This window comes from Equus asinus, chromosome 7 (assembly GCF_041296235.1).
Source record: "Equus asinus isolate D_3611 breed Donkey chromosome 7, EquAss-T2T_v2, whole genome shotgun sequence".
Taxonomy (NCBI): domain Eukaryota; kingdom Metazoa; phylum Chordata; class Mammalia; order Perissodactyla; family Equidae; genus Equus; species Equus asinus.
Window position 1 is genome coordinate 26,195,432 of NC_091796.1, and position 27,634 is coordinate 26,223,065.

The 27,634-nt window shown below is 37.5% G+C and overlaps 1 protein-coding gene across 10 annotated transcripts in view; it reads left to right on the forward strand.

The window, feature by feature from the left end:
- Positions 1-27,634, forward strand: part of DYM (dymeclin) — a 374,085-nt gene that overhangs the window by 125,863 nt on the left and 220,588 nt on the right. For all 10 annotated transcript variants that reach the window (XM_070513083.1, XM_044774709.2, XM_070513086.1 and 7 more), the window contains 2 exons: positions 26,614-26,796; positions 27,225-27,403. In XM_070513083.1, the coding sequence (XP_070369184.1) occupies positions 26,614-26,796; positions 27,225-27,403 (362 nt within the window). The remainder of the gene's footprint in view (positions 1-26,613; positions 26,797-27,224; positions 27,404-27,634) is intronic.

Sequence of the window (27,634 nt, forward strand, 5' to 3'; positions counted from 1 at the left end):
CTTTTATTTCTCTCTCACCTGTGTCAATTTCTCTGGTTTTCCAAACAGCTTACATATTTTTTTTGTTACATGTTTCATATTCCTTCAGCCTTTCTGCTTACAAAATTAAGGTGATTTTACCATCTTTTCTAGATTATTAAAAAGAGTGATATAGATCCAATAGCAGCCTCCTTAGCATCCTTAACCCTAACTTTATCTAACTGGAAGCCTTGCTAGCTATCAGTACCATTTTTCAGCTATTTGACTTGTGCAAAAGCAAGCCAAATAGAGCTAATTTTGCAGTTAAAAATTTCATAAGTTGCTGAATCACATATTTTCATAGACGGACATGTATTATGTTTTCTGTGGCACCTGATGCTATGGATTGTGAGTAAATGTTGAAAAGTTTTAAACTTGTCTTTTCAGAACTCTTCCTAATAATACTTCCTATGCCTTTTTGATGTTAGTCAATTCCCAGCCCCCAGTTTATTTTAGAAAGTGTAGACAGACTAACAGATATTAGCTTTAAGAGGAAGTTTTTAAAATAGTATTCCAAAGTATAAAGCTTTCCAGGAATATTTCTAAAAGTAAAAGCAGTTTTGCCTAATTACATGTTTATATTGCCCAAGAGATGATGCTGTGTGGGTAAAGAACAGTTTGTAGGTTTATCCTTTTTTTTTATTTTTAAAGATTATTTCTAGACTGTCCCAGTTTGCTTTCAGTTTTCTATTCTTGTGTCCCTCCCACCCCCTAACATTGTTCTTCCCTGTCTTCATTGCTCTTGGCTTTCTAGGCACTACCTTTCCTGACCTTAGTTTGCTGCTGTTTGTGGCCCTGAAATGAACAACTTCCACCTCTGGTTGCCATGATGCTAGGAGCAGTGTTGGCCCCAGGAAAAATGTTGTGCTCATGAGTTTGTGAATCTTGGAGTGAGGGTCTGAGGGAGCAGGCACAGGATGGGAGTAGAGTCAAATGCAGTGGAGAAAGGATGGGAGCTGTGTAGGACCAGCTGTTTTGTTGGGTGGCCCTGGGTTCTTGAATGGTCTAGGCTTCTCTGTTACCTAACTACTACCCACTGCTAGAATGTGAAGCAAGTCTGAGCAGGAATTGCTTGTTATTTATACCTGTACTCTCAGCACATTAGCAGAGGGCCTGGGTTGTGGGAGATACTAGTTAGTTTTTGAATGACTGAATGTCATGTAGCCTGTGAAAATGGTATGACTGGTCTGGAAAGTCTGGATGGCTAAGCACTAGGAAAGGACCATTATACAAGAGATAATTGTTTTGCTAAAGATTTTTGAGCCCTGCTTCTCACTCCTGCCCCCATTCCATATGCCTTCTCTAATTCTAGACCCTTGCCAAAGATTCTGCTGGGCAGATGGACTCTCTCCTTTATTATAACCCTTCTGTGAGAATTCACATCTGTCTTTTCCACTGTGTTCACTGTTAACTTTCTACCAGAAATTGGTTAAAATCTTTCATCCAATATGGCCTTATTCTCATTCTCTTTATGGTTATGGATTTATACTTTTAATTACTCCTTTACATTTCATTAAAAAATTATTAGACTTTATCTTTTTGAGCAGTTTTAGGTTTACAGAAAAATGAGCAGAAAATACAGAGTTCTCAAATACCCCCAATTCCTCCCCAGTTTCTCCTATTATTAACGTCTTTCATTAGTGTGGTATGTTTGTTAGGATTGATGAGCCAATATTGGTAATATTTTCATTGCCTGACGTCCATAGTCTACAGTAGGGTTCAGTCTTGGCATTGTATAGTTCTGTGGGTTTTGACAAATGCATAATTGCCCAATATTGGAAGCAACCAAGCTGTCTTTCAATTGATGAAATAGGTGAAACAGATTGTGATTCATCCATATAGTGGAATATTATTCAGTTATAAAAGAAATGAGCTATCAGCCATGATAAGACAAGAAGCCAGTCTAAAAAGGCTACATACAATGTGATTCCAAGTGTATGACATTCTGGAAAAGGCAAAAATAGGGGCACTAAAAAGGTCAGTGCTTGCCATGCATTCAAGGAGGGGGAGAGGGATGAGTGGGTCGGGCACAGAGTGATTTTAGGGTAGTGAATGATACTGTAAGGATGTATCCTGCTTCTTAGCAGTTAATTGATACCATGTCTCATATTGTTAGAAATTTCTGTAAACATTGTTTTTATTGTCTCTTTATTCTACTGCATGGATCTACCATAATTTATTTAAATTGTATCTTATTGTACATTTAGATGGTTTATAAATTTTTGCTCTTCTAAGTATTGTGGCAGTAAACATTTTTACACTTGATTTTTTTTTTTTAATAATTCTTTCAGATATATTAATTCTGGGGCATTTGGGGGCCTTTGGCTTTACAAAATAAGCCAGTGAAAACCTGCATTCCTTTTATTGTTTTTATTTTTATAGTAAACTATGAGTCTATATTTAACTTTGAGTTATTCATAAATTTTTTATCTTTTGAAAATGCAGATATGTATTTTTAGCAAACTAGGGTATTTTGCTGTCCTAACACTTCCATTGTATTTTTTTTTTAAGATTTTCTTTTTCTTTTTTCTTTCCAAAGCCCCCAGTACATAGTTGTGTATTTTTAGTTGTGGGTTCTTCTAGTTGTGTCATGTGGGACACCCCCTCAGCATGGCTTGATGAGCGGTGCCGTGTCCGCGTCCAGGATCCAAACCGGGAAAACCCTGGGCCCCTGAAGCAGAGCATGTGAACTTAACCACTCGGCCACGGGGCCGGCCCCCTCCATTGTATTTTTAAAAGAAAATACTTTCTTCAGGTTTTTTTCCCCCATAGAGCAGTTTCCTTCAAAAACAAAGCATTGACATGTGGACTTCAAATTACATGATTACTACTGAGAGATGTTTTCAGATTATCAATGATTATATGGACATTTTGGTACAACAAAATGATATATGTACACATTTATTTTTAAATTTTATTTGCATGTTTAAAATTCTGGCAGAATTAGGTAAAAATTGAAGTGATTATTTGAAATATGTTTGTTTTGAAGAGGTGAAAAAAAATCACGTCTTTCAGTTTTTCATGCAGTCAGTATAGCAACTTGCTAATTTAAGTAATCAGACCATAAGTGCTGATAGTTTTTCACAATGGATAGTAGTTGGTGGAAAGTGAGAGAGTTCTCTGAAAAGTACATCGTATTTTCTCAAAGAAAATAAAGCTCACTATTTAAGAAATCTGTTACATTTTATTACTACAGATGTTGGTGTACCTATTTTTTTTTCCACGCTTGGCGGGCAGATCAAATATAATTCTGATAGATAGAAATACCATTCAATATTTTTTGCATGAGAATTTCAGTTTATAGAGCCTAAAATGGTGTGTTAAATGACTAAAGAAATAAGCAGTGTTAATAAACGTTATTATAACACCTCAAAGGAGTCAGCCGAGCAGGAGAGAGAGTGAAGAGAGCTAGAGGCTTTGGGTTACTTGGGATACTTTCCAGAGATGTGGAGATGAGTCATAGGATACGAATGTCTTCATTCACCCTGGTACTTCTGTGTGCAGCTGGATGTTGCCTATGAGACTGAAGATGTAATTTTACTCGTATTTTGCATGAAGTGAAAATAAATCTGTTTCAAAATCAGACAAATATGAAAATAGGTACAATTGCAGACAGTAACTTTTAGAAGTATGAAACTGGAGATGATTGTTAGATTTAAATCCTAAAAGAAGGTATTGGTACACCAGTGGGAACTCTGATTCACTTTGTTAAGAGTGTAAGTAGGTACAGCTATATTGGAAAACAGTTGGTCATTATTTAGTAAAAATGAATATGCACATATCCTACAGCCCAGCAGCTCCTTTGTTAGGTATATTCTCTAGAGGAACTCACTCGTGTACCCGGAAACCTCTATGAAAAGGTTCCTAGTGACGTTGCTTGAATAGTCCCTCACTGGAAACATGTCGGATGACCATCAAGAATGGAATTGGTGAAGAGTATTTGTATATTCATTACATGCAGCTGAAGAAACTACAGTTCTATACGTAAACTGGATGGCTCTTAGAACAGCATATTGCATGTAAGAAGCAAGTTACAAGAAAACGCATACAGTATGAAAGTTCAAAAACAGGCAAAACTATGCCCAAAAAGCCAGGCAAACAAAACTGAACTAGATTGTTTAGAGTTCAGTCTATAGGAGGTGAAACTATAAAGAAAAGCAAGGACATAATTGTCATAAACATGTATGATACAGTCATGCACCACATAATAACGTTTCGGTCAACAATGGACCGCATATACGACGATGGTCCTGTAAGATAAGTACCATAGAGCTCAGGTGTGTAGTAGGCTATACCATCGAGGTTTGTATAAGTACATTCTGTGTTGTTCATAAGGCAACAAATCGCCTAACGACACATTTCTCAGAACAAATCCCCGTTGTTAAGCGATGCATGACCATAATATTTGATAAGGCATAAACTAGGTATCCTCCTCAGTTTACCATGGATGATAGCAGTGTGTGAGAGGAGCATATTTTATCCTTCAGATGTCTTTGGTTTGCAATTTTATATTAATTTCTTATTTACTCTTGTTCATTACTTTTACTTTTGTTCCTCCTGCCTTATAATCATTATTTCAACATATTAATCACTTGAAATGCTTACCCAAAACGCTTCTCACTCTTGTAAACTCAATATAGTGGATCCCTGGTTCTATTAAATGTTTTGATATTATTTACAAACTTAGATTCTCTTACATCTTGGTCTTGCATGCATCCATGGTGGTTCTCCTTATAACAGTGATGGCTATCCACTGAACCGTTTCAAACTGTCCCTGTGACGTCTGGGAACTCTAGGTCCATGTCCTTCAGGTAGGGGTAGTTTCAACCCTCCCCTGCACTCCTGGGTTCAAGTTACACCAGTACTTTATTCATCAGGGAAATTTCTGTTGGCTGGTGTTTCTTAACCTTTTTATCCACTATCATCATCCTGAGGAGCCTTTTTAGGCCATCTTTTCCTGATTGCTACTGCCACTCCCAAAGAAAAATTTAAAACCACAAATATACTATATATCTGTTTATGGACTATATATATCTGTGCTTTATACATAAAAAAGAGTTAATTTTTTTTATCCTTCCGAAATCAAGTTTTCACGTTTTGCCCCCTTGAGGTGATATTGCCACCTTTGAGAATGCTTATTGTAAGCAAAAATCTGCAACCCTCAACTTGGGTTGAGCCAACTTCCTCCAACTATGACTTGTTACTGGAGTGCATTGTCTGTTCTTTCACATTCTTTCTGTCTGGCTAGGCCAAAACTCTCATAGATACTTAAATGATAAACAATTTGATTCTGCATTTCCCTCATGCCCTTATTTGACTGATGCTAGTAATGATGCAGTTTTTTTAATTCTGTGTTGTTCATGTACTATTATGTTGTATTTTCCATGCCTTTAATATTTCTTCATAAATACCATTTTATTGGTGTTATCATGGAGATCTACCCTAATTAATTAATTTAAATGATCAGTCATTTTGGTAGTTTCCAATATTTTGCTATTCCAGATAACACTCTAGTGAAGAGCTTTGTATGTTGCATTGCAAGAGAAGCTGCCAGCTCCACTACAACAGGAGCCTTACGACTTGAGCAGGAAGCCATTGGAACTGTGGTTGCATCTGCTAGAGATCCCACCAGAAGCAAAGAAAAAAAAATGGCTTCTTCATTCTTTTCTCCTTCTAGTCTCCTGCCATTGTCTCCCATTGTCTGCCAACATAACCTGGAGCCAGCAGGCAAAGAAGTTTGGAAAATATAATTTGCAGGTTTCTAGCTCCTTGATGAGAGGGGCATGGAAATGAGAGCAGACAGACATTAAGTGCCTGGAACTGTGATCCTTATTTTATAGAGTCTTGTAATTTTCATAAGGTCACACAGCTAGTAGGTGGGAAGACTGGACACTGCAATCACATGTGGCTTCAAAGCCAATGCTGTTTTCATGATGTCATCTGTCTGTCTTGATACTCTATGATGTGTGTGTGTGAGACATACATGTGTCTGAGTGTGTGTTTGTACAATCTTATAACATTATTGCACAAAGAACATTAGAAGTTATAAAAAATTTAAAAAAGTATTAGCTATAATTCTACCACTGTAACAAATCAGCTGTTTCCATTTTTTCTCATTCTTTTTCAGTGCTTGTCCCTATGTATATGTATATACTTACATTTATGGCAAGTTAAATATTAAAGTAGGAGACATTTAAAATATGCCAATAATATCAAGTTTTACCTTGTCATTAGAGTACATTATGAAAATAAAATAGCATATTACTATATACTTGAAAAGTTTGAGTTCTAACAAAGAAAGGTGCCATTTAAATCCAAGCTGTTTGCTTTTGTTAATTTCAGTTCCTGACTTGGTCAAACCAGGAGAGCAGGCAAATTCTTGCTGTAAAGCAGTTAAAGTTATTTACCTCCTCCTTTTGGCTGTATGATTAATAGCACATGTTTTGAGACATCCTCTTGCTCATATTCAAAGGGAGGATGTCATGGTAAGACTACCAATACTTCTGCCAGTTCTCATGTTGTTTATAAAGCTCACTGGTTTATCTGGGCACAGTTGTTTCCCCTGAGCTAAGTTAAAGAAAGGGCTCAAAAGACAGGGTATCTAAGGCAAACTAGCTGTTCCATCATCTCAAGTAGAAGGGGCATATCTTGGGGACATTGCAAAAGATTTATTCAAATGTGATGTGACAGTGACTGCTAGTTTGTCCTCCACCCCTTTTTTTTTTTGGTGAGGAAGATTGGCTCTGAGCTAACATCTTTTGCCAGTCCTCTTCTTTTTGCTTGAGGAAGATTGTCCCTGAGCTAACGTCTGTGCCAATCTTCCTCCTCTTTGTATGTGGGACGCCACAACAGCATGGCTTGATGAGAGGTGTGTAGGTCCACGCCCCGGATCCAAAACAGCGAACCCTGGGCCACTGAAGCAGAACATGCCAACCCAACCACCATGCCACCAGGCTGGCCCTTCCCCCCCATTTTAACTGATTACATGGATGCCAAGAGTAGATCACATTTCTCAGAACCCTTTGCAATCATGCCTAGTTTATATTTTGGCCAAGGGAATGTAAGCAAGAGTGGTATGGGCAAACTTGTAGGTAGAGTTCATAAAGAGAATGCATATACTCATCTCTATCCTGCTGACTTGAATGAAAATGTGATGGCTGGAGCTGGTTTAGCCCTGTTGGACCATGAGTAGACTTAGGAATGGAGACCATACACAGTGGAGCAACAAGAGAAAAGGAGCCTGGCTCTTGCACATCATGGAGCAACATGAAAGCTTTGCTGCACCTGCGTTTGGACTTCTGTTGAAGCCATTGTCACACAGGTCTGTTAGTTGTACTCACCCTAATCCTGACTTACACTTGGGTAATAACATATAGTAGATGAAGACAAAGCAGTAGTACATTTAACTAGCTTTCTAGCATGGGTTGTTTGTAGGAGTTATTATCAGAACCTCACAGCTACCAGAAAACAGTGGGGTGTGAGAGAACCTTGGACCTCTCCCTCTCTGTGTACCAGTTTTTGTCCTCCATCCCCCAGAATTTTTGTTATACTCTTCACAAAATAAAACCTTTAAGTTCAGAGTAAAAGAAACAACAAGAGTGAGTTACACAAAGGGTCTTTCTTGTTAAACACATCTTGAATTCTGCCATTCGTAATAATTTCACACATTTTTGAGAAAGCCATTGACAGTGCTTTTTAAGCCTAACCATAATATTTGAGGCAAATGAATACATAACCTTAAGGATCTAAGAATTTATCAGTAACCACTTGGCACATGCTAAGTTTTCATATTTTATCTTATAAATTAATGCACATTTTAAGTTCTGCTTCAGTAAACATATCCATGTTTGTTTTATTACTATTAAGATGGAATTAATGTGCAAGATCAGTGACTTAATTAACGTCCTTGAAATTTTTGTGTTAAATTAATGGTCCTAGAAAAAGTCCCATGTTTGTTTTCTGACCTTTCTTATACCTCGCATATCATGGACTAGCTCCAAGAGTTCATGCATCCCAGTTGGAGAAGTAGCATATATGTGATTTGAGCCTCATGGAGTTTCTTAGCCAACTGGATTCTTTCTTCTTTCCTCTCTGAGTGGTGTGATATATTGCAAAAAGCCTGAAACCTAGATTTAAGCCTGCTAGTTTTGTGACCTTGGGGGTGGTGGTAAAGATCATTGAATCACTACTTTCTGGTAGTTTTTGTGATCTGCAGTTTTATTTTCTTGCATTATGTCTCTGCTCTTCTCTTTACTTCTGAAAGTACTGTCACACATGTCTTGGACCTTCTGATTCTATTCTCCATATCTATTAATCTCTCAGAATTCCATTTCTCTCTCTCTACATTCTGGGTAGTTTCTTCAGATTTATCTTTCAGTTCACTAATTCTCTTTCCAACTATATCTGATCTGTGAAATCCTTTCATTGAGGTTTTCTCATGTTTGAGTTATAACGTAGATGCAGTAAAGTACAAAATCTTAAATATGCAACTTCATGCAGATTTGAGTGAGAGGTTGAATAAAGTGAGGCCTTAGACTTGACTGTTGGATCTGGTAAGATGTAAGTTGTTGGGTACTTTGTCAAGGATCATTTAGGTGGAGTGGTGTTTAGGAAGCTAACTAGAGTGGGTTGAGAGGAGATTGGGAGTTAAGAGTATAGACAGAAATATAAGGCAGCAACTGGGAGGGGACATGGATTCTAGGGATGTTTTTGCCTGGAAAATGGCACAATATGTTTGTAAACTGTGGTCGGAATGATTTGTTTCAATTCTAGAATTATTATTAAATGCTTGCCTTTCATAGACCTTACATTCTATTAGAGATGGAGAAGTTGATATTCCCAAAGATAGGAGAAGGGATATTTCACCCCTTTATAACAGGAGTGAAGGCAGAGTATGTACATGTTGATGGCAGATGTATTTCTAGATTTAAGGTGGAAAGACAAGGTAGCTCTCTGATTGATTCTGTGAGAGTCAACTGAGCATGAAGATTGGCGATTGGTTTTGGAAGTTTAAAGAGAAAGCTGAAGGGGAGTTAATTCCCTTAGGTGACTTGAGAAATGTAATGGGATTGCTTGTCAAAGCTGAGGGCCCACTTGGAATTTGTGGTGATGAACTTAAAGAGCAATTGGGATGGTTGTATGTTGTTCTCAGCTGTGTATTGCTGCCTTGGGACATGGAATAGGTGGAGAGTTGGATTTAATCAAGGTTTGTGGTTTTGCTTGGCAAATGTGATGGAGGAAAAGAGGAGTGAGGGAGTCAGGAAGGAGTATGCAAGGGAGTGATCCTGGTGCTGATCCACAGAATCCTAGCTGGATGAGGAGGGAAGCGAAGATATGAGTGTGTGTGTGGGAGGGTGACGGACAATGAAAAAGTGGTGGAGAGAACCAATCAGGTCAAAAATTATTTGAGTCGGTACTAGAGGAAATGAACTGGAAAGCTCGGAGGTGGTAGTCAAAGAGTGGAATGCATGAATTCAGAATTGTACTGGTAGTGCAATTATTAGTAAGGAGAATGTGTATGACCATGGGAATGGGTAGTTGAGGTAGGATAGAGGAAGTGAACAAGCAGATCAAGGCCTTAGAGGCCATATTTTTGGGTGGCTTGACTGTGAGTATGTTGAAATTTTAAAAACGAGGACTGGAGTAGTATAGAGGAAAGAGTGCGCCAGATGCTCAAATTATTAGAAACGAGCAGGAGTGACAGCATTTGTAGATGACTGCAGCAAGAAGGGTTGATGGGTAGTATAGTCTGATGGGATGTTTCAAGGTAGCTGGGACGTCAGGGAGGAAATGGTTTGGAGGCAGTAATGAAGAGTCGTCTCTGTGGTACATAGGTTGTAGAGAAGGAACAAGCAAGTCACCACTTGAAAAGCCTTCTGAGAAAGAACTGGTCCTCAGGGGACACCCAGGTTTCTGTTAGATCAGCGGCATTTAAGGAGGTTGAGCTCGATAGAGGATTTTTTTCTGGTGAAGGATAGGGAGTTCTAGAAAGCATAATAGAAGGGTTGGGATGAGGAGAGCTGTGGGAGACAGGGTCAGTGAACCATATGGCATTGAGCCAGGTGTGATACAGCTTTTGGTCTCTTTGCTGACCCAGGTAAACAGGGATAGAAAGCATAATATGATTAGTCCTGATGATCTTTTAGGGGAAGGTAGGGTATCACTTCTAATTATAGCCTCTGACAGTTTGTCCTGGTGAAGCTTTTGGCCTCATGGCCTGAGAAGGAGGTGTCTTATCTGAAGGAGTCATAGCCCCGTGAGCCTCCCTTATATCTTGCTCGTTGGTCATGCCCTGGCAGGGGTTGGGTGTCTTATGGTGAGTGTGGTCTTACCAGGTATGCATCACTGTTTTCTGGAGGGTTAACCAGAGAAACTGCAACCATCTTAATTGATCATTTTGAAGCTAATTTAACAGAAATTTGCAACTTAAAAGGCTTGAAATGCATCAGTTGAAGCCCATGACCAATTCAAAACAAAATGGATAGTGCCAGCATTATTCTCCCAAACTACGGGAATTCCAGCCACCTGTGGTGTGTGTCTGTGCAAGCACGTATGTGCACAAGGAGCTTTGCAGCACAAACAAGCATTGCGCAGCAGCCAGATTTTCGATAGGAGACTTAGAGGATCTCCCATAAACTCGAGTAATTGTCTTTTCTAAATTTATGAAAACCAAATACAATATCCCGTAACCGATTTCTTAAGTCAATAATAGGTCAGTATTAATCACAGGTAAAACTGAAAAGGAAGGTTATATAATTGTATGTCCTTCATTTGTGAGAACATCAGCAAAGACTTGAGTTCTCAGCCTGTTTGTGGTCCTTCAGAATCGGGCAGTGGAGCCTACCTCGAGAAGCACCGTCATAAGCCCCCTCCCAGCCTGCACTCTCTTTCCAGCCTTACCTCACTTCACGTCTCCAGTGGACTGGATGCTCCAGGTTCACCAAAGGATCATGCCTGACCAGCTTTGTCTGATACATTCCGTGGATTGAAACGCTTCCCTCCTCTCCCCTGCAGATCTGTCACTCGCCTTCACACCTCAGGTCACAGGTAGCCACCTTTGGGAAGCTCTCCTGGCATGCCCTAGCAAAGCCAGTCCTCTTTTTTCCCTATAGGACTCTCTAAAACTCTCAGTCCATTGTATTATAAGACGTGCCTGCCTGTCTCCTCTCTTAGGATTAGGGGCACCTTAAAGGTAGTGACAATAGTTTATTCATCGAAGAACCTGAGCATCCTGCCAAAGAGACAATTTACCGTAAGAAAAGGGCAAAATGCCTAGGAGAGATGGTTCCCTAGGGGGAAATCAAGAAATGCAGGGGCCAGCCCATGGCTGAGTGATTAAGTTCATACCCTCTGCTGGGAGTTTCATCAGTTCACATCCCAGACCCGGACATGGCACCACTCCTCAGGCCATGCTGAGGCGGCGTCCCACACAGCACAACCAGAAGGACCTACAACTAGAATATACAACTATGTACTGAGGGGCTTTGAGGAGAAGGGGGAAAAAAAAGATTGGCAACAGATGTTAGCTCAGGTGCCAATCTTTTAAAAAAACAAAACAAAGAAATGCAGATACAGTGCCAAGACAAACGGAAGGTAGAAGAGCAAAAAAAACCAATCCAAGCAAAAACAAAAATATATAGGGTTCTATGGGTGAGGGTGAAGACTGGAGAGATGTCTGGCAAGATAACTTGGGGCCGGACTCATTGTAAACCACAGAATGCTATTTCCTTGTAGGAAATTGAATTGAGGCCTGTTATATCCCAGGTGCTAAAGACCTGACCCCTGGTAAATTTCAAATTTGTTATAATTCCCAGCTGAGGCCAGGGCCCCCCTTTGTTGTTTTAGAACCGGAGAGGCAGTGAGGGTAGTGGATGTGCACATTGACTTCAGACTCACAGCAACCTGGCTGCAGATCCACTTAGCTCTCTTATGTGACTGAGGAACTTAGCCTCTTTGAGTTTAATTTCTTTTTCTGTAAAATTGGGTGAAGAAGAAGAATAATAATCCTTGGTGAGACTTAAATGTGGTAGCTGTGTAGATCATCACTGAATGGCAGAAGCTGCTCTTTTTCGTCCCCTTCACTTTCCTTCTGTCACTCCCCCTCCCCTCAACTGTCCCATGAGTCTGGTGGTCTTTAAACTGTATTGATTGTACATCCCATCAATATAACCTTTTAAAGTAGACTCCCAATTTAAGTGAGTTGATTTATAAATTATATAATGCATTCTTATGCTACTATATTGTTTACATTATAAGACATTTGTAAATTGACATTTTCCAAAGGATAAGTTTAAATAAAAATTTTGAAGTATTTAAAATTGTTTATTAACCATACAGAAAATCTTTTTGATATTACAAAAATTATTATTAATAATCATCTGGATGAGTTTCTAAGTGTCTTGCTAATCATAATGACTTCACAGTGTCATTATTTAATGTCTCAAGGAGCAGTATATCTTTAGAGCCATGTTCACTGCTGATAATAGTTGTTAGAAAGCTGTGTTTTGGAGAGTGTTGGTAATGGATGGGGAGGCAGTTTTCTTCAGAGATCTGATTCGTGTTGCCTTTGTTTTTAGCTTACAGAATGGCTAACGAAGAGCCCACACGGGTAGTGGAAGGGTCTCTCTGCTGTTTTTGTGTTGTTGTTTGCTCGTTCTTGAATCTTTAGTATATATTTTTTCTGTGATTTCTTTGCCAGAAAGTTTTAAAACAGTTTTATGGTTCCATTATTTCTGAAATACATTTTTATGAGAGTCAGTTCAGTTAAACCTAGAAAATATAATTAAGCACACTAAACCACAGTGTCTCGTTATGCTGAGAGAGAAGGCAGGGGCTAGGGCCTCTGTCACCCCTGTTGCGGACAGGACCCCCACTCTTCTCAGGGTACTTGGGTTACTGGCATTACACGTGACTTCCTGACAGATGGGCTGAGAGAGGGCCCCAGTGCCAGGCTGGATAATGCATACTGCTAACACTTAGTGTCTTCATATTTCTTAGAGGAAACACAAAGTTCTAATATTATCTTCTCTGACCCACTTTGGAAACTACTAGTGTTACTGTGTGCTTATTGAATTGAATGCTTTGGGAATATTTTGTCAGTTTCATGGGTACTTTCAGACCATTCTAGTCTACAGTGTTCCCTCTTATTTGCATATCCCATGTTTACTTCCTGTAACTTTTGTTTGCTGATCATTTATGTCTTGGGAACCTTCTGGCTTCATTAATTTGGAATCATCTTTTTTCAAATGTTTATGTATGTCCTCTCATTTCAAAGATTCTGGTTTCCTAGTGCCTTCCAAGCTCCCGTCTTATTCTTCTTATCCTTTGATGATAGATGACATTGCTGTTGCTGCTTTTAAGGCCTGAGACACCATCCTCCATCACTAAGCCTTTCTTGGTATTATCAGTAACATTGAAATGGTCAGTTTGGGGAAGAAACTCTTTCCGTCTTTCCTCGAATGTCACTTTCAACCAAGGGGTATTAGTTATTCAAAGATTTTCGTATCTGTGGCCATGTCACATGGAACTAATTCTTAATTCCCAGAAAAGTAACAGCTGGAGACCTATATGGAAAAATGACTGTTAGTGAAGGTAGTAATAAGTCTATACTACATTCTTTATTACATCTGCGTCATTTGACTTTAATATTTACTCCTTCACAAGTGGAACTTGGATTCTAATGTAGGCAATCTGGCTAAGAGTTTACTATGTAGAAACTTTTATTTGTAGATTCCAAATAGGTTCTTTTTGGTCACTGATGTTAAAGTTAATGGGTTTATTCTTTATTTTTGAGTATTAGTCTAATCGTAGTGTTGATTTAGGTAGTTTCTGATAAAATCTCATGCATAATTCAGATTTCAACCTTGAATTTTATTTGGAGAAAATAAAGATTTGCATATGAATATTTTTACGTAAAAGGTAAAAAAAAATCAATCTGCAAAAATACAAAATTAAAAATTACTCATCGTTTTTCTTTTTAATGTAATATAAAAAGTTATAGGTCCTGGGGATACAAAGGAATCAAACCACAGTGAAGAAGGGAAGGCATTCATCCCAGGGAACCCAGAGTCTAGCAGGGACGTCAGTCATGCAAGCCAGGGGTGTGCGATAGTACAGTGTGTGTAAGAGACAGAAGAGGTTCGTAGTAACAGTGAAAGTTATAGACATGATAAGTCCCTGTAATTTTCACAGGGGTGACAGATTACATTGTTAGATTTCCTTAGCTGAAGGAGTAGATGGTTGCATTTGGTTAAAGCTTGTTGAAAGGTACTTCTGTTACTCTTCCATTGTTAACACACATACCTAAATTTATGTTTTGTTGGGGGTGCCTCACTGCCAGCAAATGGAAGGGTGGGCAGCGTGCTGAGGGGTCAGAGACCATGTATCGGGGGAAATGTTGTGGGGACAGGGCTTTGGTTTGAAGAGGGGCACTTCTGCGGAGGTGAACACTGCCAGATGCTTGGAGCTGTGATGTGAGGACTGTTTCCCTGGCAGGCAGTATTTCTCCAACTTCAACCACATCCATGCAACCGCCATGATTTTATATGAGTACAGCTTGAATTCCAATTTACTTACTTCAATTTAAAATGATTCCCTTTTTCAGATTTACTCTGTCCACATGCTGAGTGGTAAAGTCCTTGAAAATTGTGAGACTGATGTGCTAGTTATATATATTTCTAATATACATAGCTAGTGAAGATTTTTAAAAAGTGCTGTGCTTAACCATCCCTCACTTCATAGTGGTCTCTGCATCATTTTGGGAAACGCTGCTGTAGGGGCGTGGGACAGTGGGACAGATGGAATGAAGTTACTGGGAACCAGATATGGACCTGTTCAAAGGAAGGGCTGTCTGTCCTCTGAGCCCCTTTCCCATTTCATGGATCACAGTTTCGCATATGGGTGTGACGCTGCTGTAGGGGCGTGGGACAGTGGGACAGATGGAATGAAGTTACTGGGAACCAGATATGGGCCTGTTCAAAGGAAGGGCTGTCTGTCCTCTGAGCCCCTTTCCCATTTCATGGATCACAGTTTCCCATATGGGTGCGACATAGGATTTATCTCCCAGGACAGTAGGTTTCTTACTCATTTTATTTCTCTTTATTCTTTACACTTTAATATAGTGCCTGGCTCATCTTATGTTCTCAAAAATGTTTATTTTAGGGATGTGCAAATCTAGAGTTTTACTGTGACAAATGAATTCTATTATCTTTCGTTGTTTTTTCTTTTTGAAAACAGCATCTTCATAATACTGAACGCATATAATTCATAATGCTGAATTATTTCAGTGGATTTTTTTCAAGTTTTTTTTTTAAAACAGGTTTTCTATTTTCTGTTCTTAAAGGAATAAAAGTTTTAAAAAGTTCCATATGGCTTATGTTATGCTGGATTATAGATCACAGATTCTGACAGATTTCAAACTACAAAGGTGGATAAAATGTTTTACTGTCCTCTGGATTTTTAAAACATTTTTGTCTCTTCCTTTATGGTATATTTTTTTCTCTTTTTTGAGATGGCCAAAGCATTTCTTTTGGGGCACAGGATGGGAGGTAGTAATATCATGTTGTTTTGTGTTAGGAAAATTGAATTTGACTCCAAACTGTTTTAGGGGCTAGTGGTCACCAGATATTTTAAGAGTGCTTTCAATGTAAACACACATGAAAAAGTGAAACTATTAGTGACCCTTGTTACCCCTTTCCCAGCACTGTAGTATGATTGGCCGTAGTTCAAGATTGTGTATGTTGCTGTTTTACATTCATTTTAAAATGACAAAAATAATTGCTAGAGATCATGTTCTCTTAACATATAGATTGATAGCATAGAAAAAGAAGTACTTGAGGACTCTGCCCTTTAATAAAGATATAATATCAAATATGATATTTTCCTTGTTAAACCAACACTTGAGTATATTTCTTTTAAGAAATACTGTTCTAAGAATATCTTAGAAACTTTTTTTCAAATTATATGGTTGGTTTTGCTACATACTCATTTTAGAAATCTAAGCATTCTAATGAGAAAAACAGATCACCTTTAGTTCTGTAATGAAAGGTAACCACTGTAACCACTTTGAACAGTGATGGTATATACCTATCATCATCATCATCATCTTACAAAAAGGGATGCATTGCTGTTTTTTCTTTTTCTTAGTGGTAAACTAAGTGTAACATACAGGAAAGTGCACAGTTAGTATATAGCTCGCTGTATAGCTATACTACGTAGTATATAGTGCAGTTCATTACCACCAAGTGAATGAATGTACAGGTAGTTACCAGTCAGGTCAGGTAATTCCAGCACCCCAGAAACCCCTGTCTCTAATCACTCTCCCCTCCCAGCTGCAGAGGAAAGTGCTATCCTGACTTCTAGCACTATAGATGAGTTTTGAACTTTATGTAAATGGAATTATATGCTACGTATTCTTTTATGTCTTCCTTCTTCTACTTATTTGTGAAATTTATCCGTGTTTTTGCATGACGCATAGTGTTCATTTTTATTATTATATGTTATCCCAATTTAAGACTATCCCACATTTTATCCTTTTTACTGTAATGTGTATTTGATTATTTCCAACTTCTGGCTATTAAAATAATGCTTCTGTGTACATTCTTGTGCATATCTTTGCACACATGTAAGCATTTTGTTGGGTACAATAATTAGTGGAATTGCTGGATCCTAGTTGTGCATCATTCAACTGTAGTAGTTACAATTAAACTGTTTACCAAAGTATTTGCACCAGGTTATACTCACTAGAATATGTGAGAGTTCCAGTTGCCCTACATCCAAGCTGACACTTTTTTGGAGAGGGAAAGGGGAGAGTCAAGATTACTGAAATATAATTTATATACAGTAAAATTTACCTTTTGTGGTGTACAGTTCTAGTAGTTTCAACAAGTACTTGGTCATGTAATAAGCCCCATAATCAAGATAGTGAACATTTCCATCACTCCAGAAAGTCCCTTGTGTCCCTTTGTGGTTCAACCGTAGCAGCGGCCCTCCAGTAGAGTTAGACAATGCAGGTAGCTACCACTTAATGTAGGTAATCCGTTCGTGAAAATCAGACGTTCTGCTAAAAATGCTAATCCGGAACCTATTTACCATTGTTTTAAATTTTTTTTTTTTTTTCTCCAAAGATTTTATTTTTTCCTTTTTCTCCCCAAAGCCCTCTGGTACATAGTTGTATATTCTTCGTTGTGGGTCCTTCTAGTTGTGGCATGTGGGACACTGCCTCAGCGTGGCCTGAAGAGCGGTGCCATGTCTGCGCCCAGGATTCAAACCAACGAAACACTGGGCCGCCTGCAGCGGAGCACGCGAACTTAACCACTCGGCCACGGGGCCAGCCCCACCATTGTTTTAAATTTTAAAAATTATAGTGTACATAGTAACCCAAAATATTCAGCCAGTTTTCTAAAGCACACCAAAGACCTATGTTTAAGTAACAGACTGGTGTGTTTTTATATAAAATCACTGAAACATAGTTTCCTGATCAAATAATGATTGTTAACGAACAGTTGTTTTGTAAATACTAACATGCTCGCTTCCTTTCTAGTCATTTTTTCCTCATTTTGCTCCCTTTGCCAGAATTTTCTTTAACAGCTTTTCAACTTTTGCTTCTTAGTGTATAACACTTAGCAAAATCGAGGGCTCAGTGTGAAAGGTCTTACGGAAACACATTTAATATGTATACCCAGTGGTAGAGAATGGCTCACAGTGGGCATGACACTGTGATGCCTTCTTAGTACCAATAACACCTGAGACATCCATCTACTTTTTTTTACACTCAGTTCAATTTTCAAAGTGTCAACAATTCTGTCATACTAATATATTTGAAATGAAACTTGATTCCCCCTCGTATACACAATTTTGTTTAAAATGTTTTGAATAAAAGATTATTTTATAAACAGCCAAAAAGCAGTAAACTAAGGGATATATTCTAGGAAGTTTGGGTATTAAATACTAGGTGACATCCTACTGGGAAAACGTTAACTTTATTGACATTCTGGGTGCTGTGCCTGGATTTCTAACCATGGGCTTGGTTTTCAATTAATTGTGTTGATAAATACGTCACAGTTAACTCAACCAATTCCTTCTTATTAGATATTTGTGTGTCCATTTTCATTGAGTCTTAAGATGCACAGCCCCTTAGGTTGATCTTTGTATTCATTCTGTAGAATCAATTGCAGAATTGGACTTGCTGGGGCAGATAATTTGCGTATTTTAATGCTTATGGTGCACATCGCCAGATTGCCCCTCACGAAGACTGTACCCATTCATAGTTCTAATGCTGGTCTCGAAAGCACCTATCTCCTAGTGCCCGCATCGGCATCAAAATATTATAATTTAAAATACAGAATTAAAGCCAATTTTTGACACCTGGATTTAGAACTTTAAAAATAGCATGCTTTTCTTTTAAAGAGCAAATAGAAAATCTGTATCACTTACGCACTTTTAAAATATAAAATATAAAATCTGCATTATTTATACACTTTTGAAATGTCCTTTGGTAAGTAACTGAAGTAAGAAAGTAAAGTGAAGTAAGTAAAGGAACATATTGAGTTTATAAGTTGGAGCCCTTAAGAAATATAAAACAAGGAAAAGATGTAGCTCTTTTCCTTCAGGGAGTCAGCAGGAAGACTTGTGTGTGTGTCACGTACACAAGTCTAGTCAAAGTCAGACAGTGGCAGGTGCAGTGAGAGAGGGGTGTAACCACAGTGCCATGAGAGCAGAGAGGAGAGGAGGGGTATTTTTTTTGCTTCATATATTAGAACAGATGAGTGTGATTTGGACCTTGAAGGATTTTCCAAACAAGCAAGAAAGTAAAAAAGAGAAATGAAAGAAAATTTTAAAAAGGGAGGAAGTGGAATGGCATCTTTGGTTCAGTTATAAACTTGTAAAAACTCCATAAATGAGAAATGAAAGAAAATTTTAAAAAGGGAGGAGGTGAAATGGAATCTTTGGTTGAATTATAAACTTGTAAAAACTCCATAAGTGAGTGGTTAGATCTATTCATTGATAGATTTCTGAACTATTTTTTCTTCGAGGATCATCCTGGCATTTAGGTAACATTCTTTTTCTCCCCCACAAACTGATTGCAGTTTATTTATTTGCTTGTCTCTGCTTCATGTTCGTTTCTTCTTTAGACTGTAAGCTCCATGGGTAGGGCATCATTGTCTTTGGGTTCATCGTGTCTAATCCAGTTTCTTACACTTAGCGCAGTCTATGGCAGACCCTTAATAAATCATTAATAGAATGTATCAAAGTGCACATGCAGTCAGTATATATTTGGGGACAGCGATTTTCCTCTGCGGCTGGTATATTGGTTAGTTGGGACCCTTGAAACGAGTTAAGTGACCATCAAATTTTTTTCCCATGCAAATGTTCCTAACCAATGATGGAATTGTTCTGTATTTTGACTGTATCAATATCAATATCCTGGTTGTGATATTGTGCTATAGTTTTGTAAAATGTTACTATTAGAGGAAACTGGATAAAGAGTACATGGGATCTCTCTGTATTATTTTTCACAAGAGCACATGAATCTACAATAATCTCAAGTTCTTAAAAGTTATGATGAGCAAAGAATTTTTAAAAGTTATTTGTTAAAAAAGTCTCTAACCAAGCAATAATATTCTGAAAGTTTATGATATGTAATTGTCTTATGTAGGATATTGATTTTGCTTTTAATAGACATCAGATAGCAGTGGCTTAAACAGGGTAGAAGGTTTCTATTTCTCTCACGTAGAAGTCTGAGCTGCTCCAGGGTTGTAGTGGGTTTGCTTCCTGAGCTCATCCAGGGACCTGAGTTCCTCCGATCTTGTTTTGCTATTCCCTTGGGTGGTGCTCTCATGCACAAAGTCAAATCAGTCTCCTCACTGCCAGACCTGGGATCTAGCCCTTGGGAAAGGTGAGGATGTGAAGAGAAAATAGCTTCCTTTTAAGGATGTGACCAAAAACTTGCATATGCTACTGCCAGTCCCATCCCATTGGCTAGCATTTAGTCATAGGGCCGTAGTTTGCTGTGAGAAAGACTGGGAAATGTTGTCCTACCCAGCTAACTCCCAGGGTACTTTATCAATAAAGAGAAAAAAGGGAGGATGGTATTGGGATCAGGTAGTTGGCTCTGCCACCATGTTTGACCTGGAATGCATGTTCAGCATCTTAATTATTAGTGAAACTGTCTTCCCTTATTATTTCACTACATTTATGTAGGAAAAGCATGAGTGTTTTAAGAGTTAGATATTTGTGTTGGATCATTATGTTAGCTAAAATTGGTTCGTAGTTGTTTGAATGTTGTTCTCTCTCTGCTGTTAACTTCCTCAGATGCAAGGCATGATTTTTTCTTCTTTGTATTTTTCGTCCCTGGCCTAGGACCGAGCCCTAATGACCATTCACTACATACTAATTGACTACGTTTTATCTCTGTTGACTGAAATGTCTCTAGACAGAATTTTCATACACGTTTCTAATAGCTGACCTGCCTTCTCCTTAATTCTTTTATGTCTGGTTTGTTACCATATTACAGATTCAAAATGTGTGAATATGACCATTTTAGCAGATTTTTATAACTAGGGATGACAGGGTATAGTATCAGTTATTTTTTGTATAGTTCTGATTGTGTAATCAGTGTCTTGTGATATATTTGTTAGATATAAGAAATCAATTATCATTTGGCAAGTAGCACTTTTAGTAATATAAAAAATATTTTAAAAAACCCAGAAATTTCATTGTCTTAATAAAATAGTGTTTATTTTTGAGTTCAGTATTTTTTAAAATGAGAGTTCTTTTTTTCTTCATGATTATTATTTTTATGGATGCTTCAGTTTGTCATACTTTACATCTTTCTCACATTTTTATTGTTAAGGATAAATAATCTTGAGTCAGTACTTTAAAAAAATTGAATCACCAACACCAGGTTTGTTCTTTTAGTTAATTTCAGTACTTTTTGGTTTTAGTTAGAAGAATTTTATTTTAAGAGTTTATTTGGAGGACCTGAGGGATACAATTAAAAAACTTTGGAGACTATCCTTAATTTGGTTTTTAGAACAGAAGGAAATATACTGTAACTTTCCCTTATTTTTCTGGTGGAGAGAAATTTTTTTTGCCAACAGGAAAATGCAATTCCACTAAGATTCTTGGGTCATAGATCAGAGGCTTGGATCAGCAAAAAGAAATGAACTTTTGGAAGAATTCTGGTCCAATATTAAGGGCCAGTTTAAACTACAATGTAGGCAATGGCAGGCTGCCTTGTCTCTCCCTATAAGGAAAGACGACATAGCAGCAGTATTTACAGAGGGAGGAAGGAGGGCTGGGTGTGTGGTGGGGTGGGGGATGGCTCCTCAGTGTTTGTCTGACATTGTAGGCAGCTTCTCAGCCCTCTTGGAAAAACTTAAAGTGGGGGGGGGGGGGGAAGGAGAGTGAAGTTGTGCTAAAGGAAAGTCAGAATTTTGTTTGTGAATTTTGTCCAGTGGTAGGAAGTCAACTCTGATTTCTCCTGGTAGTGAAGATGCGCAGCTGTGAAGAAGATCCAAAAAAAACACTTATATTTTACCTCGGAGAGCATTTTGTGGTTATTTTTGCTGCAGATTGAACTTTCCAATTGTGTTTTTCTTTGCTTACAATCCTGGAACACACAGTGGTGGATATAAGGGTAGACATTTGTGGAGCATGCTCTGAGGAGAAGGAAGTGACTGGAAATTTTTAAAAATGTTAAGATAAACAACAAATCCGTCCCAAAGCAAATAATATTTGGCTACTGGTTGTATGTTCTTATATAATTTTGCTTTCCTTGTTAAATGTCTTGAGTCTCTCAACTATATCACGAACATTGTTTGGAATAAATTTAAATTTGTCATGTGTAATGATCAATTATTAGTTGGTAATTTTTATCCGAATATTCAGGTTTTCCTAATGAAAAGGAGGGAGCACAGTAGTTAATAGAAACTTTCCTGTCATCTTCAATCATCTTAAAATCCTTCCTACATTAAAAGCAAAAAATTCTTCCTAATAATTTCTTGTGCTAGGCCTCAAGTTTGCTTGTACCGCCCTGAAGGTTTATAGCAGATATGCTGTGTGCTTTGAGGTTCCCTGTGTACTCCTCTGGGGAACTCTGAAACTTGGGCAGGAGGGCTATTTACCCCCACTTCCAAATAACAGCTTCGTAAGAGTTAATAGTAAACTCATTCCAGTGAGTCACAGAAAAAGTTTGAGGTTTGCAGGACACGATTATGTAAGAAATGATATATTGATAGGATATCCATGAGATAGTTTTATATCCTGTGTTCAATAAAAATGCAAAGTATTAGAAATGAACAGATGTTCACACTGAACTGTTTACAGTATAAAGAAGAAAAAATATCTGCTTATGTTAGTTGAGGAAAAATAAAGTTCATCCATTTTGCTTATTTGGCTGTCCAGTTGCTGTGCATTTAATTTCCTTAGCAAAGGTGTTCTCGTAAAAATGACACTTGCCCATTGTAGTAAGTAATAAAAATATTAGATGTGTACAGAGATTAAAATATTGTGCTCATTGCCACTGTCCTAGGTCTAATCAGTGTTAATGTCTTGATTATTTCTCCAGAATTATCAGGGGGCACTTTTTAAAAATTAAAATCATAGGGCTGTATCCTGGGCCTAAGTGTGTATTGCATCACATTTTCTGGAGTTGGTGACCAGGAATTTTCTTCCTTCCCTCTTTGCTTCTTGTTTTTTAATTGCTTAAGTTATGCTTGAATACATCTACGTTGTAAAAGAGTCAAATGAGTAAACACTGAACAAATGTGAGGCTCCTTGAAGCCGCCTTCACGCCTGCTCTTCTCCAGTCGGAGGGAACTGACCGCGGTCAGCGGTGCGCCCTGCCGGGCCCTGTGGGTGCATTACATGCAGAGATGGATGTGTGCACAAAGCTGGTTTGTGTATTTGTGCTGTTTTGTGATTTGCCTTTTAATAGCATACTGATGAGGTTTTTCCATATCCTACATAATCACATACCAATGGGGTCTACATTGTTCTGTTATATTAATTTTATTATATTTATTTTTGAATAAATGAATATATTCTTATTGCAAAAAATTTAACTATACAAAAAAGCAAAAATCCTTCTTGAATTCCATCCCAGACGTGATTTCTGTTACCAGTATGATGTATGCTTTGTCCTTCCTGTTTTAAAAATAATATATTTATATACATATATACACACAGACACACACACACCTACATACATATATGGTTTTGGTGAGTGATTTTTAAATGATCTTACCTTAGATACTTTAGAGATACTTCCTTCTTGGTACGTAGATACCTACTTCTACTTCTGGTTTTTTTTTTTTTTTTTAAGATTGGCCCTAGCTAACATCTGTTGCCAATCTTTTTTTTTTTTTCTCTCCTCCTTCTTCTCCCCAAAGTCCCCCAGTGCATAGTTGTATATTCTGGTTGTAGGTCCTTCTAGTTCTACTGTGTGGGACGCCACCTCAGCATGGCTTGACAAGTGGTGCATAGGTCCACGCCCAAGATCCAAACTGGTGAAACCCTGGGCTGCCGAAGCAGAGCATGTGAACTTAACCACTGGGCCCTGGGGCCGGCCTGATCCCTACCTCTTTATACTGTATTTTGTAGAGTTAGTTAACCATAACTTATGTAACCATGTGCTATTGGTGAACAGCTGCGTTGTTTCCATTGTCTGGCAATTATAACAGTATTACAGTAAATATTTCTATCTGTGCGTCTCTGTGTACCTAGTCAAGCCTTCTCCAGTAAAGGGAAATATTGCTGGGTCAATGGGAATGTGGATTTTTAATTTCACTGCCAACTGCCAAATAGCCTCTAAAAATTCAGTACCACTTTGATCTCTTACTGTTATTATTGATTTTCTGTACTTTTATGAATACTGGGTGTTATAACTCTTAAAAATTTCTTTCTCACAGATGATCTCATTATCATATTAATTAATTTTCTCTGTTTATTACTTTGCATTTTTATTGCCTATTTTTATTTTGGATTCTTATCTTTCTTTCTCTTACTAGTTTGCAAGAGGTCTTTTTAAAAAATAAATATCCTTTTCTATTTTACATATTGTAAATGTCCTCAATTCTTATTTGTCTTGTTTATGATATATTTCATCACATAAAAGTATTCAATTTTTAAGTAGTCAAATTACTATTCTTTATATCTTGAATTTTTGTTTTTTGCATACGAAAAAGAATTTCTCAACTCAAGGTTTATACACATACTTCTATAATTAAATACTGAGGAAATGATTAAATTCTCTTGTCCCAAAGACATTTATAGAATTTTATCTTTTTCTCACTGATATGGAATACTATCTGTATCATAAGGTTAATTCTCAAATATATGTACATCTGTTTCTGAACTCATTTCTATTCCATTGAACTGTTTATCTACTCTGCTGTCAATATCATACTTTTAAATGACTGTAGCTTTATCAAAATTTTGCTATTTGACCAGCAGCGTTCCTCTCCAGATTAGTCCTTCTCAAAAATTTTTTTTCTTAGCTATTTTTACATCCAGCAATATTTTATTTACACAGTTTTACAAATTATTACTTAAATTGCTCTTGGTGTTTTGATAGTGATTATATAAATTTTAGATTCCCTTGGGGGCAGTTTCGCAGCATTGAGTCTTTTCGTCCGGAAGTTTGTTGTACCTCCATGTTAACTCGGCTCTCATGTGGCCTTCAGTCCAGTTCTGTGTTGTCTGCTTAAAGGTCTTACACATCTCTTGTGTGTGTATTCTTGAATATTTTATTGGATTTGTTGCTGCTGTGATTGGACTTTCTATTTATTGCTTGTAGAGGCTTTTGATTTTTTTATATGTTGATTTTTTTAACCATAGAATGGTACGAAAATCTATTCATTCTAATAGTGTGTCAGTTGATTTTCTTGATGTTCTAGAGCAACTCTGTCCCATGGAAATATAATGTCAGTCATAGATGCAAACCGCATAGGTAATTTTAAATTTTCTAGTAGTCATATTACAAAATAAAAAGAAACAGGTGACATTTATTTTAACAATACACTTTAACTCAGTATATCCAAAATATGATTTTAGCATGTAATCAGTATTAAAAATTAGAGATTTTTACATTTTACGTAATGTAAGTATACATTTACATTAAAGTCGTCATAATTCAGAGTGTATTTTATACTTAACAGCACCATGCCGTTTGGACTAGCCACATTTCAAGTGCCTAATACCCACAGTGGCTAATGGCTACTCTGTTGGACAGTGCACCCTCAGATGTCCTGCAAATAATGAAATTTTGTTCCTCTTTTTTTTTTTTCTTGCCTTAATGATTTTGCTTGGAGCACCAGTATGACAGTGCTGATGTTGGTGATATTAATGGGAATTTTTCCAAAGTTTAACCACTGTGGATTCCTGATTAGGTAGACTTTAGAAACCAGAGAGGTTCCTTTTCCCTTCTATTTTGTAAGAATTCTTTTTCTTTAGGTTTTATGTTTAATTTTTTTAAAAAACATTGGCATCTATTGAGATGATCGTATTTTTTTTTCCTCCATCTTTTTTAAATGAAGAGAAATAAATTGATTTTTTAATGGTAAACAATTTTTGCATTTCAGAGACAAAACATTCTTTTTTTTTTTTTTTTTGGAGGAAGATTAGCCCTGAGCTAACATCTGCTGCCAATCCTCCTCTTTTTGCTGAGGAAGACTGGCCCTGAGCTAACATCCATGCCTATCTTCCCCTACTTTATATTTGGGACATCTGCCATAGCTTGGCTTGACAAGCAGTGCATAGGTCTGCACCCAGGATCCAAACTGGCGAACCCTGCGCCACTGAAGCAGAACGTGCGAACTTAACCACTGTGCCACCAGGCTGGCCCCAGAGACAAAACATTCTTGATCATGATACGTTTTTTCTTTTAATAAATTTTTCTGCAAGATTTCGTCTGCTTTTGTTTGATTTAGGCTATCTAAAAATCTCTATTCATTTCTCTATTTTGTTTTAAATGCGGTCTTTATCCAGTTTCTGTATCAAGGAGATTTTTCTAGCTTTGTCAAATAAATTGTGTAAATAGGATTCTTGTTCTGTAATTTGGAACCGCTTATATAATATGAGAATTATCTGTACTTTGAGGGTTTAGTAGCCTTATTTGTAAAAACAATCTGGTCTTGGTTTGTTTTTTTAGGGTTAGCTCTTTGGCTCCATTTTCCACTCTTATAACGTTATTTGACTATTCAGGCTTTCATCATCTTTGGCCAATTTTGGCATTTTGTATTTTCCTAGATATTTTAATATTTTGCTTAGGTTTTCAAATATATTGCTAGAAAGGTGTACGTTTATTCTAATTATGTGTATGTTTTGATATGTAAAGAAAAATCTAGAGAGAGAAACTTAATAGCGGTTATCTATGGGAAGTAGAAATGGAATTATGGGAAGAGGGGATGATAGTCTTTAAAAATTTTATATCCTTGCACAATGTGAGAATTTTCAAATAGTGAGCTTATTTTACTTTTGTAATCAAGAAACAGAGTGATATTTCAAACTTAAATATGAAAAAGCATAGAATATTGTACAGAAACATATCCATCTTACTCGTCCCAGCACACCATAACTGTGTGTTTTCTTCTCAAGCTGGACTCTGGACTGTCTTCACACTGGGCGGTGTGGGCAGCAAAGCAGCTGCCACCCCAGAACTTTCTTCCCCTCTGGCCAACCAGAGTCTCCTGCTTCTGCTGGTGCTGGCCAACCTGACAGATGCTGCAGATGCTCCAAACCCCTACAAGCAGGCCATTATGTCCTTTAAGAATACACAAGGTTTGTGTTATTTTTTTTCTCCGAATGTTCTCTCTAATGAGGAAAGAGGGTATCATTTACCTCATATTGTTTATTGTCTTATAGTTACGAAGTCAATTAGGTAGTGGTTTAGATAGTACAGAGAAATAAATTGTTCCAGTTTTGTTTTTTGTTTTTTGTTTTGGTAAGAACATTTCAGTTCTGCTCTCTTAGGAAATTTCAGTTATACATGTTATCAACTGTCGTCACTATGCTTTACATGAGTTTAGTTCTTTTTAAAGTAAAATTTAAAATATAAACTGAAATTTTGAATCTGAAATGTAGTGACTTATTCAAAATTAATGGGAATTGCATTGTATATGTTATAAGTGCTTCCATTATTTATATAAGCCACAGTCCAAAAAATACTGATGTAATATTTTTAAATTTTTCTATTTTCTGTGTTCCAGATAGCAGTCCTTTCCCCTCATCAGTTCCACATGCTTTCCAGATTAACTTTAACAGTTTGTACACAGCTTTGTGTGAACAGCAGACGTCTGATCAAGCAACCCTCCTCTTGTATACGTTGCTCCATCAGAACAGTAATGTGAGAACGTATATGTTGGCGCGCACAGATATGGAAAATCTTGTAAGTGTTTTACTAAACATTTTCTGCTTTTTGTATTTTATAATATTTTGAAGAATAATTTCTTTGCCCAAGAGGATATGTTTGCCTGGTTGCAAAGGTGATAGTCAAGAGATTGACGGGGAGATGCCACCAAACCCAGGCAGAGGTATGAGTTTTACGGTGTAGGAGATGATGCCGATACAGATGGCATCACAGAGCAGGAGAACTCAGCGGTATGACAGGCTTCCTTGT